Source organism: Pelodiscus sinensis, chromosome 1 (genome assembly GCF_052426305.1).
Source record: "Pelodiscus sinensis isolate ZL-2025 chromosome 1, ASM5242630v1, whole genome shotgun sequence".
NCBI lineage: Eukaryota > Metazoa > Chordata > Testudines > Trionychidae > Pelodiscus > Pelodiscus sinensis.
Window position 1 is genome coordinate 340,681,049 of NC_143052.1, and position 22,422 is coordinate 340,703,470.

Here is a 22,422-nt window from a genome sequence, read left to right on the forward strand (position 1 = left end):
AAAATTACAGAAGCTCATGATCTGTCCCTGACTTCTACTAAAAATACCCGAGGTGGGAGAGGGAGGAGAGAACAAAAGAGAGCGCTGCTGAAGTTTGTAGCTGCTCCAGCCTCGCGGCTTCTCCTGAGGCAGGGGCCTGACTACCCTTGTTCTAGACCCAGAGGGGTTGTCACTCAGCTCCGGCTGTGGTGGCTCTGGTAGCCTAGAACTGGACTGGCAATCAGCTGTTCCACCAGCCACTGCTCCGAAGTCCAGGGCTGATAGTTGCTCCAGCCATGTCCCAGAAGAGGTTCTGGAAAGTCACGGAATCTGTGACCTCTATGACAGAATCGTAGCCTTATCGATATGCAAATTCAGTCCAGCGTTACAGCCTTCTGAAGAGTGTAAACATCGAGAAGAGAGAGGAAATCATTTGGATCAGAGATACTTGATTATGATCCAAGGACAGCTAGTTGGTCAAATGAAGCAGGTTCCCTGTCTTGTTTCAAGCTGCCGAACTGCATTAAAAGACACTATGAAAAATAAATTCCCATGGAAGCCGTTTTTATACATGCCATTGGATTCTGATGTCATTGGAGATGATCCATTTGAGACTAAATTGTAGGAGAGTGGATACATGAGGAGAAGAAGAGGACATCATCTATTTGACCTAAGATTTGTGGAATATTGAGCTATTGTTGCTGTGCCTCGTTTAATTTGATGGCTTTCTTTGCAGTAATAAATGTACTTGGAACATAACAACGGCCATACTGGGTCAGACCAAAGGTCCATCTAGCCTAGTATCCTGTCTGCTGACAGTGGCCAATGCCAGGTGCCACAAAGGGAATGAATAGAACAGGGAATCATCAAGTGATCCATCCCCTGTTGTCCATTCCCAGCTTCTGGCAAACAGAGGCTAGAGCAGGGCTGGGCAAAATATGACCTGGGGGCCAGATCTAGCCCAAAAAGCCACTGGATCTGGCCCACGGACCACCCTTCCAGGATCCTCAGGCCACAGTTGCAGCAATTTAAAGCGCAGTCCCTATGTTTCTCTGCTCTGCAGGGAGGGGGGAAGCTTTGTCTGATCTCCCCACCTCCAGCCCAATCCGTACCACCTATTGGCCAGAATCAACTGGCCAATAAGAACTGACCTCAGCTAATCTCTTAGATTGGCTAGGGGGACGGGGACAGCGCAAGCCTCCTCCCCCACCTGGAGTTGAGAGCCAGGTGGAGGGAACAGCCTGTATTTTCAAGTGGTCTGGGGCTGCAGTAGGCAGGGAAACCAACCTGCTTTGGGGGTGCTGCAGGCCGGGAGACGCTTAGGTAAGCGCCTCCCAGACAGAGCCTGTCTCTGGAATCCCTGTCCCTTCCACACCCCAGCTCCCACCTCCATGTGACCTCTGCACCCCCCTGCCCCAGGTCATAACCCTTCACCCAAACTCCCCACACCGTTTCCAGTTCCTTACCCTGTGCACCCTTCTGTACCCAGCATCCATCCTAGACCCTGCATCTCCTCCACAGAAAAGTGCAGCCCTTGAGCACTTACTAAAATCTTGGAGTGGCCCCCCCACCAAAAATTATTGCCCACCCTTGGGCTAGAGGCACTATTCCTGCCCATCCTGGATAATAGCCATTGCTGGATGTATCCCCCATGAATTTATTCAGCTCTTTTTAAAAATCCTATTATAGTCTTGGATTCCACAACATCCTCTACTGAGACCCTCTCCATCTCTACAGAGATCAGGTCCATGTTACAGAAGAGTTTGAAAGCAGCTGATTCAGGGCATGATCCTTCCCAGTTCATAGTGGGCAGTACCTTACAGAGCAGGCAGTTCTACAGATTTCAGCCAACCTACTTGGGAGTAAGGCACCGCTCCAAAGCTTGGCAGAATTAGGTGCTTAGAGAGTACAAGCAATGTCACTGCGAAATAAGTTATGGCTGGAGGCAGGAATTTCTGGGTGTAATTCTATGGCCTGTAATTCTATGGCAGGAGGTCAAACTAGCTGACTAGATGATGATAATGCCCTCTCTGGTCTTAAAAGCTATGGATCTTTGAGCTAATAAGTGACCATAGGAATAATGGGATGAAATTAAAGGGAAAGTTTAAGACACTGTGGCAAGGACCTCACTCTGGCCCCTTGCCCTGGGACACTTTCTGATCCACGCATCAGCCAGAGACCCTTTCTGGTGCAGTCATCCGTGCATTTTGTCGTCAGCTTCCTAACCACCTTCTATTTACAGAGTTGTAGAGCGCAGCAAACTCAGCTAGCCTAGTCTTCTGGCTTGGGCGCACACCCAGCCACACCCTGTCTCCTTGCTCCTCTCCTTTCACTTTTCTCTGGCTGCCTTATATAGCCCTCTGGCTATGAGGCCCACAGCTGCTTTCATTAGCCTTTCAGGCCTAGGCTTGCTCAGCTGGCTATAACTGGCCTTTTCATCCAGGCTATAGTGGCAGAGCTCTGGCTTAGCCAGCAATCTGTCACAACCCATAAAAAAAAATCTTGCTATCCTCATCTATTAGACTGTAGAATAATTATCAAAGTGGCAAAAGGCCTATTTCTTGGCATGTTAAAAAACTAGGCCTGACCGACCCTGCATTGGACTGGATGATCTAACAGGACTTTTCCATCCATAACTTCTGCGACTGACCACAATTACTTAACCAATTGGCCCTAGCAACAAGGCCAAGTCCTAGTATGTTGATGCTCAAGCCGGAGGCGTGGTTCCCAGCTTTGGAAGACAGATGCATGCTAGCTCTGATTGTGCTGACATGCTAACAACAGAAATGTAGCTGTGGAGGAGCAGCGATGGGTTGGGACAAGCATCCAAATAAGAACCTGGTGTCCTGGGCAGGATTGTGTCTAGCCCATCCTGCTACTCATGCTGCTTCTATTGTTAATGTACTAGCTGAAACCAAGCTACAAGTTGAACCTCTCTAGTCCGACAGCTGACCGGTGCCGAACCAGAGAAATTGCCAGCCCGTGGGAGGTCAGTAATGTCTAGCAGCATTATCAGCGCTGCTTACTGGGCTCTTAGAAGACATTTAGGGATAAATAGGGCTAAGTAACAGCACAGAACACTGACAACCAGGACTGGTATTTGCAATCAAACTTTATAGGACTACAGGAAACTTGGTCACACCCATGATAAGGGCACATCCAGCTAACTAAAATTATGCCGGACCACAGATGTTGCCAGACCAGAGAGTGCCAGACTAGAGAGGTTCAACTTATAGAAGACATAGGCCTACCCAAGCTGGAAATTATGCCCCACAGCAAGATGTGCCCATAGACTGTGAACTTCCTACACACCCCTCCAGATGCAGCCATACTGACAGGCTGATGCCAGGAAGCCAACACTGCCACTCCTACGATGTGCTGTTTGGCTAAATGTTTTTGAGACTTTTGCTTCAATTGGGGTCTACCTTGCATTTTTCACAAGCAATTAAGGTGAGTCTGCTCAGCACCTTTGGCAGGATGGAATCCTAATTCAGCACCCCTGCTAGGCCCGACATGCACCCACTCACCTTATGATGCAACACTGGTCCCTGTTGTTGCGTTGCATGTTGTAGTAGCAGTTGTCAGCTATTGCAAAGATGTGAGGTGGCATCTCGCCGATCTTTTTGTTGGTGTACAGCCGGATCTGCTCTGGGGAGTAGATGGGTAACAGCTGGTAGGGGTTCACTGCCACCAGTATTGAACCTGTATATGTCTAGAGGAGAAGCACAAAGAGGTTTATCGGGACAAGGCACCCCGCCCTAGAGGCTTTGGCACCCAGGACCAAAAGCACAGGCAAAACAAGATGGGTTTTCAACAGCCACCGGAAAGAAGCTGCTCATTTCAAAATGCCATACGCAGAGTGAATTCTGGAGTCAAAGCGAAGCAAACCCTCCCTCCCTGCACATTGTGCAAATCCAAAATTCAGAGCCAAATGTTGATCACTGCAAAGTTTAGATGGGTCCATCTCTGCAAAAACCATTGTCAGAGTCGCCAGAGACCCACGCCTGTCAGGTGCATTACGAGGGACCGCTGCCTTGACTGCCCAAATGCAATAGTGGTTTGCAGTGTTATTGTAGTCCTGTTCTTTAATGTTTGCCAAACAACCCAAATAATACAGGTATGTCACAGAACAGCCCCTTGGAAAAGTCCTTAGATCCAGCTCTACAACAGATCTCTCAGGAGCCTGGAGCTGTGCTGTGATATTGGTCGGTTACTCTATGAGGACCTTTGTCGCTTTCCTACAACCCTCCTGGTGTGATGCTCCTCTAGGGATGTCACGGGTTGTGACCGAAGAGGAAGAGGGTACAAGGAGCCCCGCCCCCTGCACATTCATGCAGTCAGCATCCTTCATTTGGCAGGAGAACATAAACACAAGAACGGCCGTACTGGGTCAGACCAAAGGTCCGTCTAGCTCAGTGTCCTGTTTGCCAACAGTGGCCCAGGCCAGGTGCTCCCAAGGGAATGAACAAACGAGGGAATCATCAAGTGATCCATCCCCTGTTGCCCATTCCCAGCTTCTGACAAACAGAGGCTGGGGACACCATTCCTACCCATGCTGGCTAATGGCTAGGGAGGCCAAAGGTGGTGGGGGGGCCAAAGAGGGGACCCGCTAGCACTGCTGGCAAAGCTAGTGGCTCCAAAAGCAAAAGGTTCACTCCCTGCTTGTGCAGGTAACTCCAGGCAGCACTGCAGACAGCTCAGACAGGAGATCATTAAAGGCTGCTGCTTCTCACCAGGCTGCCCCCTACTGCCTCCAGAGTATAATGACATGTAGGGGTGCACAATAATTTTTGTAGGGGAGCCACTTCACCAATGTTGACAGTGGTTGTGGGCCAGTCCCGGAAGAGGTGGGGCCTTGGGCGGAAGGGGCGGGCCTCTGCTGGAAGCGGTGGATCCCTCTAGGCACTGCGTCCGGGGGGAGGGGAGGAAAGGAGACTTCACGCACTCCCCCATGGGGCGGGGGAGCACGGGAGGTCTCTTCCTGCCCATCCAGGGTCACACAGCATGCAGAGGGAACCAGTGGTACCCTCTGATGCCATGCTCCCCCAGTGGGGAGAGGAGACTCTGTGTGCTCCTCTAACCTGGGTTTCAATTGGCCTGGAGGTAGGGGTGTGGCATGGTGGGCCACGGGCTGGATGAAACAGCATGGTGGGCTGTATCTGGCCCATGGGCCATATCTTGCCCAGCCCTGTGACAAGGGCATCACACCTCTCAACAGCCCTGTTCCAGGTGCATCTTCTTTCTCTCCCCCATGCACCATGACGCCTTACATGACACCAGTCATAGGAACCCACTGTGATCCAAGCTGCGCATCCTAACTGAAGGGACCCACTGCAATCTAAGAAGTGCTGCCCCGACTCACATCTAGAAAGCCAGAATGTTTTCTAACCCTGGGGCTTTTGCAATCTCTAGCTCTTGTGATACGTTACTTGAGAGTTTAATGCCTGCTGGACCAGGCAGTTGACTGGATGGAGAAAAAGAGATTACTCACCTTATGCAATAACTGGGGTTCTTCAAGATCTGTGTTCCTATGGGTGCACCCTCTAGTTGTTTTCATGTCCCTATGCCTCAGACTGGAGATTTTGGGTCCATTTGGCCTGCACATGCCCTTGCCCAGTCTTGTGCTTGCTTTGCTGCTATATAGCACTGTGTTGTCAAACCGCCCTCAGTTCCTTCCCTCCCCCAGAGCTCAGATGAAAGAATCCCAAAGCAGAGGAGAGCAGAGTGGGTTGTGGATCGCCCACAGGGACACATCTCCAAGAACCTCACTTACTACACAAGGTGAGTAATAGGGATGTAAGCGACTAGTCGACTATCCGATATGCAAAAGCCACCAGGAGCTGTGATCCCCTGTACCTGTGGAAGCACAGGTAAATATGGTAGTGTGAGGGCCCGCCATGGGCTAAACCTGGCAGATCAGATCCGGGAGGTTGGTATTTGCCCACCTCTGAGATATGGTGAGTTGGAAAAGACACTGCTCCTGAGAAGACCTAGAGACCAGCATAGGTAGCCCCACTTCTATACACGTGAGAGGATAGTTCATTCTCTATGGCCCACTCTATCAGTGGCATCTGCTCAGACTTTCAAGAAGGCTGCCACTTAGCTAGTGCCAGCTGTGGAGATTTTCATCATGGGAACCTCTGCCCACCCAAACTTGTTTCACAGATGAGAAAAGGCAATCACTCTCTGACTGAATCCTGATCTGGATTTGAATTCACAGCCTAAAAGATGACTGCGGTTTTCAGGCTGCTTCATAACTGGGTGAGATTTACAAGTCATGAGGCATTTCTATGGCAATTTTTGGGACAATTTTCAGTGCATAGAGGTGGAAATATCGTACTTCATTGCCTCAAGTCATTCTCAAAAACACTGACTTTCCTTTCGGCGTGAGTTTGTGACATCCCCATATTCCAACCTCTCTGGTGGTAACTTATCTGTCCTGCCAAGACTCATGATGCTGACTACGGCCAAAGATCTTTTCAAATGAATTAGCCATTAGTGACAGGAATGTTTTGTTGATGTTCCCACTCACCTTTTCCTTGTGATCATTGACCGTCAGTATAAAGTCCTGTGTTATCTCAAGGGATGAGTTTGGTTCGACTTGTCCCTAGTTGACAAATACACACAGCTTGCCCAATTTTAACAGCTGACCACATTCAAAACTTTGGCCCCCAACTGATGATCAAAGGGCAGCTACAAGAAAATATGTGCAAGTCCTGTTTCCAGGTCCACTGCTTATTAAGAGTAAAGCCCCTGTGTTTTGGTGTGAAGATCAGCTTGGCTGTTTGTATGGGTGCTGGTCCTACAAGAGTCGATGGCTTACACCAAGAAAAGCTGTTTTACTACAAACTCGTTACTGTCATTGTGACCTACATTTTCATTAGCTACGTAACAAATCCACACTGAACCTGGTTCCCAGAGCACCCTAAATTCATTCGACTTTTTGTTGCTTAGGGAATTTAGTGTCACTTCATGACTAGATACTCCTGCACTTCAGCAACCCAAGTGTCACGACAAAACACCCCTGCTATTCAGCAATTTTTCTCAGCACATACAAGCATCAGCCATGCACAACAGTACTTGCATAACCCTTTTCATCTTTCAGTAGTTGCTTATTTCCTCCAAACCAGGCTATTATGCATAGCTGGTTGCAGACCTGCCCCTGTGGCATCACATCCACAGACTTGGTACTTTGCTCTTCTGGGAAGAGGCCACGTTACTGTCACTGTGGCAAAGCGCTTCAGCCAAAGGGATAATGGATTGGGTGCATTTGTGGGGCAGCAGAAAAGCAGTGCCAGGAAAATGAGAAATGCCATTAATGGTGAATATAAATGAGGCAGCCAGCGCATGATATAACAGTGCGTTGCAGCAATGAAAGGTGGCTTACGTATTATACTTACCCTCCCACCACAGTTAGTCTTAGAATTAAAAAGAGAAAAAGGAAAATATGTATTGTATTAGAGCAGGGCTATAAAAGCCTTTCACCAATCACAGAGACGCTTTTCCACGAGCCAGCTAAAGTGGGAAAGACACCGATTGTCAGAAGCCTCATCACAAGATTCACCTTTAATTCATCAGTCCTGGGAACCCCTCAGGCAGTGCAGGCCTCTCAAGGACCATACTGAATACTGTCCTTGTGCAGTGTCGAGACCAAATTGTACCTCATGGAACCACTGCTTGCTGTGTTGGTCTTGACCATCTTGGTTCCATTCACAGGGGCATAACGCAGCTTCGCAGAACTGCCAGCAACACTTCCCAACCCTAGCGAGCCCTGTGCCACGTTGATAGATAATGTAATGTGATGATTCATTCACCTTTCAATGTTTCTCGCTCTTTGACCAACCCCATAGAAAACTTTATTGAAGTGAAAACTAAAAGTCAATTTCCTTTGCTCTTCCTTCATCAAACAGATTTTAAAATCTTTTGACGAAAATCTTAAAAAGTTGAATACTAAAGTTAAGTACCTGAAGGCTCATATAGACATATTTAGGTGGCACAGCTGCATCCACACTAGGCTTGCCTTGCCTATTACACGGCACACGTGGACTCCTATCAGGGAGTGTACCAGTAGTGAAGATCTGGCTGAATATCCCTGCAATCTTTTTGCAGACAATTCACAAACAGAAACAGGGGAATTGAACAGACTCTTTTCTAGAAATGATTGGCCCAGATGTACTGCCCAGCTGTCCCAACCTGTGCTACTCTCTTTGTCTCTCCCAGGTCTGGGGATCTCTTGGGATGTGTGTGCCTCTAGCAGCCACCTCGCTTTGCGGTTGCACAGATGCAGCGTCTGACTCAGGGAATGGTGCTGTATTTCAGCTGACTCAGGGAATGGTGCTGGCAAGCTTGGAGTTGTTAAAGAGATTAAAAATTCATCATTGCTGAGGGGTTAAACTCCTCGTAGGAGACAGATACTTGGGGCTGCATTTCACACAACTAATAAAAGGTTAATGTGCAGGCTGGATGCCCAAACACCCAGCATCTACCAAGCACTCAGAATCTGGCTACCAAGCTCCACTCACAGAAATCCATGGGAGATTCGCCCACTCCTGCCTCTAAATCAGTAGCTGTTCACAATCTTTGTGCTTTACTCAGACCTAGATGAGAGCTCACAAGAGCACAAAGCCTCTCCCATGCCCAGGACAGGGCCTTCTGGCAGGGTGCAGAGGGAGATAGCCCTGAGCTCCAAGCACCTTCACACCTGGCACCATTAGCACAAGACTATCTTCCGAGCACAACAGTGCCCTTCCTGCCTCTCCCTCTCCTCTGGCTTCCTGCCTCTTGGGTTCTGTTTGTTGTCTCTGTCACTTTTCCTCACCTTAAAGTAGCCTCCCTCGTTGTACTTCCCGCACGTGTAAAACAGGGGACAAGGAATTTCAATGGCCTTTCTTCCTACAGGAGCTCCATTTACCAGAAAATCACCACAGGATTCATTGTTTGCTCCTCCACGCACACCTAGACAAACCATCCTACAGAGCCCATTAACGCCACTACTTGAACCTGCTAGGTGTGCCAATGTTCAGCCACAGTCTAGGGACACCATCCTTGCCCATCCTGGATAATAACTATAAATGGATCATGAATTTATCTAGTTCTTTTTTGAACCCTGTTATAGACTTGGTCTTCACAGCATCCTCTGGCAAGGAGTTCCACAGGTGGACTGTGTGTGGTGTGAAGAAATATTTCCTTTTGTTTTAAACCTATTACTTTCCTTTGGAAGCCCCTAGTTCTTGTGTTATGAGAAGGAGTAAATAACACTCCCTTATTTACTTTCTCCAAAGCAATAATGAGTTTATACACCTCTATTATATCCCCACTTAGTCGTCTCTTTTCCAATACTAATCTCCTTCTTCAAAGACTGTAGGAATTAGTTAGTTCAAGTCTTGAAGATGGGTATATTCCTCTCATTGATGCCTATGAAAGACCCACACATACAGGGAAAGCAGAATATTGGAACTGTCCTCATTCAACAACACTAAGAAAAAGGAGACAGCCTCAAAAATGCTGAGCGAAGACATGACTGCAAACCAGCTGACCTTTACCTTTACTCAAGACAACTGTTTGTTACAGATAAACCAGCTTGCCTTACCTAGCTCCCTAAAGTGCATATTCTAAGAGGTTATGTTAACCCTTCCCACCTCATCAGCACAGGTCTCTTTCATGAAACAAAACTGTAAAAGATTTATATTCCACTGAAAGCTAGTAGAAAAATTATTGGGAGGATAGTCTCAGCCGCTCCCCTATCCCCACTGTCTTCCGCCCTTCAAAATCCATACAATGCAATAGATGGTGAGATGTTGCAGACTGCAAAGCTGAATTGTGCAATATCAGGACTAGTGGGCTATTACTAAAGTTAATATTTTGGCACAGTTATTTTTAGTAAAAGTCAAAGACTGGTCATGGGCAATAAACAGAAATTCAGAGAAGCCCATGACTGCCTGTGAACTTAAGTAAAAATAACCGGGGGTGTGGAGGGCTAACCCCCAGAGTGGATTGAGTCCTGAGTCCGCCATGGGGCAGAACAGGAAGGGGAGACCGCTAGCCCTCAGCACTGTGGTGGGGGCTGAAGCCAAAGAAGTCACAGAAGTTCCTGAAAGTCAAGGAATCTGTGACCTCCACAACTAAATTGTGTCCTTAGTTATTGCTAAATCTATTTTGACTGTGTTGGTTCTTCTGAAAGACAGAAGGGACTATTAGGAGGATGCTGTCAGATCTCCTGCATAACGTAGGCCAGAGAATTCACCCAGCTCTGGAACCAAGCCCAAAATTTATGAGAGATTTGGAAAACGCGGATAGAATATTTTTCTCATTTTCATGTGCCTCCAGTTCCTTCCAAGACAAAAAGTAGAGCTACCAAAATACCAAAAGGAAAGACTGCTTTTGCCATATTTTGGGCCTACCTGGAAACAGGGTCCACTAGAAGTCTCACAAGCAGTGACAGGCCTGAGCCAAACTTTAGTGAGATGTTTGCGTGTGAGAGAAAGAGTCAATCAGATCTGGATCTGCAAAAAGGCCCCTACTTCTACGGCGGAGTCAGGGCTGGTCCACAACATTTTGGCACCTGAGGCGGGGAGCTCAAATGATGCCCCCATGTCCCCTTGCTTGGGCCAAAACTTTGAAAGGTCTCAATTCTGCCTTCTTCCTGTTCTACTGGACCACCAACTCTGTGCATCTAGAGCAGAGAGAATACTTATGCACCAGCAGCAGACACAATTTTTTACACTCTGAGTCCTAGTGGCACCCTCTACAGTCTGGCACCTGAGACGGCCACCTCAGTTCGCCTCATAGTAAGGCCAGCCCTGGGCGGAGTCCTCTCTCAGTCTCCCTAAATGTTAGGAAAGGCTGCTCTTGTGAGTTCTCCAGCCTGGCCTTACCGACTAAGGGTACGTCTACACTACAGCGCTAATTCGAACTAACTTAGTTCGAATTAGTTAATTCGAACTAAGCTAATTCGAACTAACGCGTCTAGAACTAAAATCTAGTTCGAATTAGCGTTTTGCTAATTCGAATTAGCATGTCCACATTAAGTGGACCCTGAACCGGGCTTAAGGATGGCTGGAAGCAGTGCCGGCAGGGCATCAGAGGAGGACTTAGAGCGTGGAGATGCTGTCTCAGACTAGCCGAGGGCTGCGCTTAAAGGGACCCGACCCCCACCCCGGACAGACAGTTCTCAGGGGTGCCCCGCTTGCAAAGCAGTCCTGGCTTGGATTGCCCGGAGTGCCCACACTGGGCACATCACAGCACTCGGCCATCAGCCCGGCTGCACTTGCCGCAGGCTGCCATCTGGGGAGAGGGGGCAATTGGGGGGCTGCAGGAGAGCTTCCACCCCCAGAAGCCCGCAGAGCCAGCCCAGTCCTCCCCATCGGGGGCTCGTACCCCATTCCTCCCTCACCTCCTTCCACTTACCCTTCCCTAGCCCCTTTTCTTGATGTACAAAATAAAGGACAATTGTGTTAAAAAATGGAATCTGACTTTCTTGAACAAAACTGGGGGAGACTGGGAAAAGGAGGTGGGAGAGGGGAAGAGAGAGGGTGGGAGAGGGGAGGGCAACTACAATGATCAGGGGTTGGGAACAGGTCCCATATGAAGAGAGGCTAAAGAGACTGGGACTTTTCAGCTTAGAAAAGAGGAGACGGAGGGGGGACAGGATAGAGGTCTCTAAAAGCAGGAGTTGGGTGGAGAGGGTGCATACAGAAAAGTTCTTCATTAGTTCCCATAAAGAAGGACTAGAGGACACCAAAGGAAAGGAATGGGTAGCAGGCTTCAAACTAGTAACAGAAAGTTCTTCTTCACAAAGCAAAGAGTCAACCTGTGGAACTCCTTGTTGCAGGAGGCTGTTAAGGCTAGAACTAGAACAGAGTTTAAAGGGACGTGAGATCAAGTCATGGAGGTTGGGTCCATGGAGTGCTATTAGCCAGGGGGTAGGAGTGGTGTCTCTGCCCAAGGTTTGTGGAAGGCTGGAGAGGGATGGCACGAGACAAATGGCTTGGTCACTGTCTTCGGTCCATCCCCTCCAAGGTCCCTAGGGGTGGCCGCTGTCGGCAGACAGGCTACTGGGCTAGATGGACCTTTGGTCTGACCCAGGACGGCCATTGTAAGCTCAGGGCTCAGGGTCGGGGGTCTCCGTGGACCACCTTGATTTTCATGCACACCTGCTCCTGGATGGCCTGGCTGGCAGCTCTCCTGCCCTAGACAGCCACTTTCCTGTGCCTAGTGCGGAGGTCGTGGACAAGGTCCACGATGTCCGCACTAGCCCAGGCGGGTGCCCGCCTCTTGCGGTCCCGGGCAAGCTCCCGGGAGCCGCCAGGCTGGTCCCAGGAAGAGGGGGAGGGCTGGGGGGCATCGGGTGGCTGGCTCGAGCCGTGCCAGGTGCAGGGTCTGCTGGCTGGGTGCTGGCAGGCTTGCACCTGGCACGGGCACTGTAGCCAGCCCATGCCCCTTTAAGGGGTCCGGGGCCGGGAGGGGGGCAATAGAGTTTCCCTGGTGTTGGCCAGAGTGGCCACCAGGGAAACCTGGGGAGGGCTAGTCTCCCACTAGTTCGAATTAAGGGGCTACACACCCCTTAATTTGAACTAGCTAGTTCGAACTAGGCTTAATCCTCGTAAAATGAGGTTTTCCTAGTTCGAACTAAGCGCTCTGCTAGTTCGAATTAAGTTTGAACTAGCGGAGCGCTAGTGCAGCGCCTATGAAAGTTGGTTCGAACTAACGTCCATTAGTTCAAACTAACTCTGTAGTGTAGACATACCCAAAGAGATTTGGCTCATGGATGCTGACAGAAATGACAGGCCCCCTGGACAAGGTGAGGGGGTCGGCTTTGGGCCCCCAGATGGTGTTGTTGGGGACTCTTCTCCACCAGTCAACCTAGGGCTCTGATGATGATGTAAAGGGCTCAGGGCAGCTGCCACTTATACCTCCCCCATCAGTGGCCCTGGGTGCCCCATGCTGCTTGTGGCCTGGCGTAACACTGCCACATGGGCATTGAACTGGAGCATGGACAGCAGCTGGATGCCGTATGAATGCACGCAACATGCACAAGCTGCTGTAGCTACTGTGATTTAAAAATGGCAGGGTGACCCAGGCCGAGTGCCCCGCTGCTGCCATGCTGCTACTGCAGTTTAAAAGCAACAGGATACTCCCAGCAGTGGTGGCAGGGAGCCCCGGATCTTTTAAGACACCTGGTTCCCTGAGCAATTACCCCCACTGTCCGCCCCGTGAGTGGCACTGGTTTGGATAGTGTTCCTAAGATTTAAACAAGCATGGAAATGACCATGACGGTCCCTTCCGGCCTTAAAATATACCAGGCTATGAATCCCTCATCTCTAAATAAAACCCTTAAATTGCTTCAAAAAAGTCTTTGTAGGGCAGGTCTACGCTGCATTGTAAGCCCAGAGTTAGGAAAAGTCAAGTTAGCAGACCCTGCATTTGTTAACCTAGGGCTTAATTTTTAACTCCAGGGGCTCCAACATCACACGCCATTATGCTGTCCTGAGCCCAATAACCCATAACCCAGACTTCCTAGCACACTGCCCAGATGTGACCGTGCTAACCCTTCATTCGTGGTGTAGCCTGGGAAAACTTGATGTCCACCAAACTTGAGTCTCCAGAAGAGTAAGAATGTCAGTCTGTGGGATTGTGGTAGATTTTGGGTGGATTTTCAGAGGAGTCCAGAGGGGCAGTGTCTATACTGCAATGCAAGAAGGTTTGACTCAGGCTTAGACACTCCATCCCTGTGGGGTCTTAGAACCCCAGGTCAGATCCCCGGGTTAGCATGATTTATGTGTATATGGCGTGGGGGCGGTAAGCTTGATCCCGGAGTTTTCACTGCAGCATAATCATGGGGGAGGGCACAAAACAAAGTACTTTGGCCAGTGAGTGACTGCAAGGCTTACAATTTAACAACTATCCTGCAGTGCCCAGCCCTTAGATGATCCCATTGACTAATTGGCAACATCAAACAGTGTGCCTGCACATGCTGCAGGTATGTTTAACTTCAGGCATAAAAATGTGCATCTTATAACCCTGCAAGCCAGCAGCCAGAGAGTCTGACAAAAGAAAGAGAGACCCTTTGAATGCTGACTCCTTTCTTTCTGGAGTTGTAATGTTAGGATACGTCTGCCCAGCAGTGTTATTTTAAAGTGACTGATGTTACTCCGAAATAACATAGTGTGCATCTATACTACAAGCCTTTATTTCACAATCATGTCGAGCTGGAGGATTTCTTACTCCAACTCATGGTAACCCTCATTTCACGAGGAGTAAGGGAAGTTGAAGAAAGTGTTCTTTTTTTGACTTCCTGCTATGTAGACAGTGCCAAAAGCCAAGTTAAGCTATTTTGATTTAATCTATGCAATTGACGTAGCTGAAGTTGCGTAGCTTAATTCAACCTTAGCCCTGCTGTGTAAACGTACCCTTATAGGTAGGGCCCTACCTATTTCATGGCTGCAAAAAAAGTTTTATGGACCGTGATATGACCCCTTCCCCATGATGTATCCCTGTTCCTAGGAGCACCCCATCAAAGGAAGTTTCCTACCTCTGACTGGGCAGGGGAAGTATGGGATCTCTCCCTCCCCTGCAAACTGCTCTGGTGGTGGAATGGGGCGTTAGGGCCCCATGTGCATGTCAAGAGCTTAAGAGTTCTAAGAAAAATATCACAGTAACCAAAACGCAGCTGAGAGAAACCAGGAAACTAAGAATGAATGAGGAGTCTCAAGCACACACAGCAGGTATTGTAAAGTTACTGTTGGAAAACTGCCTTATCACACCTCAGTTATTTAAATCACAGAGCCTGACCTCTCCTTACTCCCAGAGTCTGCTACCTTCACTTACTTGTTCACAGGCACAGATATCCAAAGAGACTACAGTCAGCCTATATTCCTGACACTAGCGCAGTGTACACTCTGTGTGGTCTCTTCAACCATCTCCCGTATGCGTAGGATCCTCAGCTAGGTCAGCTACACATGCTGCAATCTTAAAGGGCACCCAAGAAAATACCTGGGGATGGTTGGTTGTTAAATGGACTACAGGATCAATAGCAGCCACTTGACCAATTAGAAACTAGTCATGTTTCAGCTAAAAGCACAGCACCATAACAAGGCAGAACCTCCCTGTACTGCCTCAAGTGAGAATCTAGGTCCCCATGTGGGACTTAAATCCACTAGCCCAGAGGTGAGGGCACTCTGCATTTGGTCACATACAAAGAATCAGATTTAATTCACATTCAGAGGGATACATCCTTTCCCCAGCTCAGTAAATGCCCACAAGCAATGGCATCTCCCATCCTGCATGAGCAGCATGGAAAATTGGCAGCAGAAACGTCAGAGCCAAACGGGTAGGGCTTGGACCAGTTCAGGATATAAACGAACATAAGCACACAATAACTGGGGCGAGATGTCACTCTCCAAGGGGGCACTCACATAGATAAGATGCTCCCGGTAACGGATGAGCAGGTTCCGCAGAATTCCAGCTTCATTCAGGTCCCCCAGGCGGATCATGTCCTCCACCCCGTGGATAGAGGTCGGGTGCATGGGTTTGATGTGGCTGGCATTGTGGGGGAAAATCCAATGCTCCTGAAAAGAAAAAGAGGGAAGAAGTCAAATGTGAGCCTATGGCAAAATGCACCCTGAGAGTTTCAGTAAGGAGAAAATGAACAGTAGGGTTGCCAGGTGTCCAGTATTGAACTGGACAGTTCAGTATTTCGCCTCCTGTCCGGTAAAAAAAATTCCGAAAATACCAGACACCTAAAATGTCCAGTACTTTTTCTGATTTTTTTCCTGGCCAGGAGGTGAAAATCCCGGGCTGTCCGGCTCAATATGGAGGCAGCCTGGCAACCCTAGTGCTTATCGGGTTCCACAGGGGAGCCGTCTGGCCCCGTGCAAGGAGGGCCGCCTGTTAGGGCCAAAAAGCCTCACCATGTATTTCTTAAAGGGGTCACTCTGGGTTTGGGATTTTTTTGTTTGTGGTTTGGGTGTGGTTTTTTTTGGATTAACAACTCTCCAGGTTCTTTTTTTTCGGTATTTTTTCTGAAACCAGTTGCAGGCCGCAGACGGAGGGGGCTGCTGCAGGCCAGGGCAGCCCTCAGAGCCTCCTTCCCCCTGACAGGCTGCTGGAAATGAGGGTGCCACTGGAGGTTGGGACTGGCCCCTCACCCTTCCCCACAACAGGCTGCAGGCCATAGGGTGAGTGCTGGAAGCCAGGGCTGTCCTTCTGAACCTTGGTCAGTAGAGAGAAAAAGGCAGGTCTCTACCTAAGAAAAGAAACTGGTAGCCAAGAGTGGATGCACTAGCTGGACCATTCAAAAGAGGAATACAAGTGCATTTGCCCTGCAGTGTGACTGTGCTATTATTTCCATTTTACAGATGGGGAAATTGAGGCACATAACAGCTAAGTGACATGCCCAAGGTCATATATGAATTCAGCGGCACAGCAGGGAATTGAGCTATGTCTCCCAAGTGCTGGGTTAGCGTCTCAAGCCCTGGACCAGTCTTCCTCTCTACTAAAATAAATTGCAAACAGGAAAAGGCTTAAACAAGCCCCATTAAGTGGGTCTGAAATGGACAAGTTCTTCCTGGCATGGTCTCCCTTGTCAGAGTTATCCCCCTCTGCCCACTTTCCCTCCTTTTGTTTGTTACACCTCCTCATTGCATCTTCCACCTACGTCCTTGGGGGTTGGGGCTATCTTGTGCTGCGTGACCCTGATCTAAAATCCATGGAAGGTCAAGGAAAGAATCCTATTGGCCGCAGTGGGTTTTGGAACATGCTGTTCATTTATACAGCACCAAGTGCTAAATCCCATTTGGGTGCCCCCCATCTGACAGTAAAGCAAAGGCTACACAATCACAGTCCTCTTCTCCTTCATACGTACATTGCCTTCATCGTCCACCACCTGGATCTGCCCAGAGTCACAAAGTTTGACCACGGCTCCAATGGGAACATCAAATTCCCGACCGGTTTTGAGGTCCATCCATACATAATCCCCCTGAAATGAAACAGAGAAAAGGCAAGTTCTCAGTGAAGATGAATAAAAGATCACAACACTGCATGGGGCTACATGGGAGGACTAAACATTCCCATTAGAGTCATTTCTGAATGTTCTACTTCAAAATATGGGGGTAGCAGCGATGGCGGACGGCACTCCAGGCCCTTTAAATAGCCAATGCAGTCCCACATGGGGTGTTCCGAGTAGCTCTGAGGGCTGGCCGAGGTGCGTGTGGAGGGGGAACACACAGTTCTGAGAATTGGCTGCCCAGCCCCATCACTTTTACCTGAGGCCTCGCCCCTTCCTAGAGCATGGAGCTGGGTTCTCCCCCCTCCCCCGCAAACACACATACACATACCTTGCCCAGCAAGTCTGTCTGGCCCCTGTTCTCAGTCTAAGCAAAAAGTGCCTCTAGTGCAAGAATGACAGTGTGTCTAGAAAACCAGCTTCAGACACATCACCCAGCAGTCCCTGCTGTAGTCAATGGGAGTTTTGCCTGAGTAAGGACTGCTGGACTAGGACACTAATGTGACCCCACATTTCCTGCATAGGTTTTTAATAGACAGAAGCAGACTGTGAGGGACTCCAAGAAGATCTCACCAAACTGAGTGATTAATAAACGGACAACAAAATGGCAAACGAAATTTAATGTTGATAAGTGTAAAGTAATGCACACCGGGAAAAATAACCCCAACTATACGTACAGTATGATGGGAGCTAATTTGGCTACGACAAATCAGGAAAGAGATCTTGGACTTATCGTGGACAGTTCTCTGAAAACTTCCACACAGTGTACAGCGGCAGTCAAAAAGGCAAATAGGATGCTAGGAATTATTAAGAAAGGGATAGAAAATAAGACCCAGAATATCTTACTGCCCCTGTATAAAACTATGGTATGCCCACATATTGAATACTGTGTACAGATGTGGTCTCCTCGCCTCAAAAAAGATATTTTGGCCTTGGAAAGGGTTCAGAAAAGGGCAACTAAAATGATTAGGGGTTTGGAACGGGCCCCACATGAGGAGAGGTTAAAGCGACTGGGACTTTTCAGTTTAGAAAAGAGGAGACTGAGGGGGGATATGATAGAGGTATATAAAATCATGAGTGGTGTGGAGAGGGCCGATAAAGAAAAGTTATTTATTAGTTCCCTAAATAGAAGAACTAGAGGACACCAAATGAAATTAATGGGTAGCAGGTTTAAAACTAATAAAAGAAAGTTCTTCTTCACATAGCGTGTAGTCAATCTGTGGAACTCCTTGCCAGAGGAGGCTGTGAAGGCTAAGACTATAATAGAGTTTAAAGAGAAGCTAGATAATTTCATGGAGGTTAGGTCCATAAAAGACTATTAGCCAGAGGATAAAATGGTGTCCTTGGCCTCTGTTTGTCAGAGGCTGGAGAGAGATGGCAGGAGACAAAATCGCTTGATCATTGTCTTCGGTCCACCCTCTCTGGGGCACCTGGTGCTGGCCACTGTCGATAGACATGATACTGAACTAGATGGACCTTTGGTCTGACCCAGTACGGCCGTTCTTATGTTCTTATGTAATTACTCCTGTGCACAAGTTGCTCACCGGTGGCCCTCAAAGAAGGAAGAAGCAGCCTTCAATGAAAACATGACATTTTCTTTCCTGCCTCTAAACCTGACCCTGGGAGTTGCTGACCTTCCTCCAATTCCACTGGCAGCAAAGGGGGTTGAGGCCGATCTGCATGGTCTGCAGCCATATCCTTAATAGCCAACTAACAAGGGAAGTAAAACATTGCTAAACATGCATCACCCTTGTCATTACTCAATGGGACTGGAGAGAACTATTAACCCTTTGAGAGTCATAAGGTCCATATGGGAGGGGAGGACTAGATGACCTCTCAACCTTCCAACTGAATGCCCAGAGATGACACAGCTGTATGTTTCTTTGATTCTATGAAACCTCTGTCCAGAAATTGGCATAGAAGATGCACTGTACATCAGTGGTTTCCAATCATTTTAGGGTGGAACCTCCACCTTTTGTAACTGATTGCTAGATGGCTGTCCCCTCTATCATGCTAGGTCTTCTTGGGTATCTCCTTTCTTCTCGTTTCTTCCAGCGCTTCACTCTACTTGTCTTCCTCCTCATCCCTAGATGATGTTTATCGTCATTTTAAGTATGCTTTTTCCTTTATACTTTTAATGCTATTTTACATGTAAGCTCCCCCAAACCACCAGAAGGGTACAGGCTGTTCAGGATTGGTTAGGGTCCAGGACAGAGCTACATGCACTCTTGCTGCTAAGCAGAGCAATGTGCACAGCTGGAGTTAGCAAGCTGTTTGCACCTGCTGTCTCTGCCTCCTTGGACTGCTACCCTGGAAGCTGCTGCAGCATCAGGCAAGGAAGGCAGCTTCTTCAATGCCACCCAATCCACAGTGTGGTAATATAGTTGAGGTGGGGATCCAGGATCATGCAGCCTTCTTCACGCCCTGCAACTCCTTGAAAAATTAAGGTCAGATTCTCAGGTGGTAGTATTGAGGCACTGAATTAATAATAATAATAATCATCATCATCATCAATAATATTTGTTCACTGTTGTAAAGTGCTTTAGGATTCTTTGGTGACAGGGTTATATAAATCAGTAAAGCAACAGATGTCTATGACAGCATTCCAGTTTACATCAACTGAGCCTCTGTTACTGTTTCAAAAAACACCGATACCAACACAGGACCTAACCACATCAACCACACCATTACGGGCTCTTTCACCTGCACATCTACCAATGTAATATATGCTATCACGTACCACAATGCCCCTCTGCCATATACATTGGCCAAACTGGACAGTCCCTACGTAAAAGAATAAACAGACACAAATCAGATATCAGGAATGGCAATACACAAAAACCTGTAGGAGAACACTTAAATCTCCCTGGACACACAGTAGCAGATTTAAAAATTGCCATCTTGCAACAAAAAAACTTCAAGACCAGACTTCAAAGAGAAACTGCAGAGCTACAATTCATCTGCAAATTTGATACTATCATTTTAGGATTAAACAAAGACTGTGAATGGCTAGCTAACTACAAAAGCAGTTTCTCCTCTCTTGCTGTTCATACCTGCACATCAGCTGCTAGACATGGGTCTCATCCTCCCTGACTGAATTGACCTCGTTATCTCTAGCCTTACTCTTGATTGGAACTCTTTTCTTATGCCTGTATATTTATACCTGCCTCTGGAATTTCCACTACATGCATCTGACAACGTGGGTCTTTGCCCATGAAAGCTTATGCTCCAATAAATCTGTTAGTCTATAAGGTGCCACAGGACTTCTCGTCATGTGGCTCAGAATGCCTTCAGAAGTACCTGAGGGAAAAGGAAAATAATTCATACAATCAAAGAATTGGAAGGGATCTCGAGGAGTCATCTAATGCAGCCCCCTGCACTCATGGCAGGACTATTTTTTATCTAGACCATCCCTGCCAGTTATTTGTCTAACCTGTTCTTATTTTGAAATAACTTATTTCAAAATAACCTGGTGGTGTAGACAAAGCCCCTGACAGTTAAGCTTTTCCTAATATCCAAATTAATCTCTTTTGCTGCAATTTAAGACCATTGCTTCTTGTCTGATCCTCAGAGATTAAGAAAATATTTTTTTCTCCCTCCTCATAACAATCTGTTATATATGCCTCGTGAAACGAGGTTTACTGGAGCGGTCAACAAAGGCTTCCCTTGTCAACCGCGCCGTGTCTAGACTGCTGCGCTGTGCCGGATCAGCTGATTGTCGGCATAGTGCAGCGGCCATTTTTATTTTAATGAAGCGGGGATTATTTAAATCCCCGCTTCATTGACTATGTCAAGTAAACTACTTTACATGGCTCCATCGACGGAGCCATGTAGTCTAGACACACCCTTAGATTGCATGCTACTATATGACAACAGCAACAACAAATAAATCATTTGACTTGCTAACATACTGGATATTAATCTTCTAGAACTGCCCTGTACATACAAAGTAAAATGACATTTGTTAATACTGGTCAAAAAGAGAAATGTGATGGCATGGACTAACTCAGCCAGACTCCTACAGGACTGTAGGGCTCAACCTTACTGACAGTGTCACTTGTTAAAAATATCCATATGCCTATTTGGAAAATGCTTGATGCAAAGGCCACAGAAGTCACTGGGAGGCTTTTCACTGACTTCAATAGACTCTGGATCAGGTCCAATAGGAACAAAGACATCAGCACATGGATTTCGTGGTGATTAGCTCTTGGCCACTAAACAGCACTACCTGACTAGTCTGACATCACGACGGTTTGGGGTTAATTCAAGACATAGGGCACAGCAGCACAAAACATTTGCAAACATTTAATAAATAACCCTCTCTGAGCCAACCATGTCACTAAGTATTATTCCCAATAGCAGGCACTGTGCTAGGCAAATTCCAAACACTCCAATCCCTGCTTCCAGGGGCTTACAATCTAAGGAGAAGGCAAAAGGACAGGGAACAACAGGCAATTTATATACACATCAGCTCCATTCACTGTAATCAGCATGTGGTTTTTTTAAAGGGAGTGGATAAAATAGGGGCTCACACAGGTTGTACCGTGCCTAGAGGGCCACCAAGAAGGAGGTGCAGATGTGACAGTCCGGCACACGGACTAGAAAGGAGATAGGTTTCAAAGGAGTCTGAAAGCCTTTGTCAGTGACCTTTATCTTACCGATAAGAGAGTCAGGGGTTTCAAGGCTTGGTTGACATTCCGGAGCAATGCCCATTTGCCCTGGTCCTTCTCATCAGCATCCACCGCGCTGGGACATTGCTGCATGTTTATGAGTTTTGCCTCTTTAGCATCCTAGTGAGGCTACTGCACTACGTGGACCTCTTCCTACACATACTCCACTAGCTGGCAAGGAATCTTCAAAGATACCAGGTGGTTTGCTTTATGCATCCTGTTACAGAGCAGTTCATTCCTGTGCGAGGTGGTCTGTCCTGAGTTACAGTGTGGTTCTTGGAGAAGATCTTCTCCTAACAGGAGAGTTTCCATAGAAGACCTTACGGAAAGCTTCAGTTTTTCAGGTGGTCCACCACGGGAATATGACGGAACTATCCCAGAGTACTTTGCATGGTTGGACTCTATACACTGAGCACACAACAGAGTGTTTCTTCATTTACAAGTCCTCCCAGCGTCTCCAGGAACGGGTAATCTTTGGTAGGAGATGTAAAGAAAACTATAACCAGCAATTCAGACTTGAGGCCTTCTGAAAATGTCACTGTAAGATTCAAGGCAAATCTCTATTTCATCGTGACTTCTTTCCCTTCCTTTCTCAGTGAAATAACTTGTCAGCAGCTTGATGTTTTTTCAGGTCCGGGACACTGAATACTCTTGGATACTTATTAATCCACAAATGTAGTCAACTCCATGTAACACATGGCTTTTAATTAACCTAATACCTTGCAATACCAAATTAACCAAAGCGCAGTGGGAACCTAAAACCAAAGGCCA

General features: G+C 47.7%; 1 protein-coding gene across 3 annotated transcripts in view; it reads right to left on the bottom strand.

Annotated features, from left to right (window-relative positions):
- MYO7A (myosin VIIA) overlaps positions 1–22,422 on the bottom strand; it is a 184,870-nt gene that overhangs the window by 101,149 nt on the left and 61,299 nt on the right. For 2 of the 3 annotated variants that reach the window (XR_016348571.1, XM_075919508.2), the window contains exons 1-4: positions 21,640–22,256; positions 16,841–16,954; positions 15,393–15,545; positions 3,507–3,691 (exon numbers count right to left, since the gene is read on the bottom strand). Coding sequence is in view for 2 of the 3 variants with exons in the window: in XM_075919508.2 (XP_075775623.1) it covers positions 3,507–3,691; positions 15,393–15,545; positions 16,841–16,954; positions 21,640–21,744 (557 nt within the window). In the remaining variant the exon portion in view is untranslated. Of the gene's footprint in view, positions 1–3,506; positions 3,692–15,392; positions 15,546–16,840; positions 16,955–21,639; positions 22,257–22,422 lie in introns of those variants that run through there. The other variant, XM_075919509.2, reaches the window with a different exon arrangement.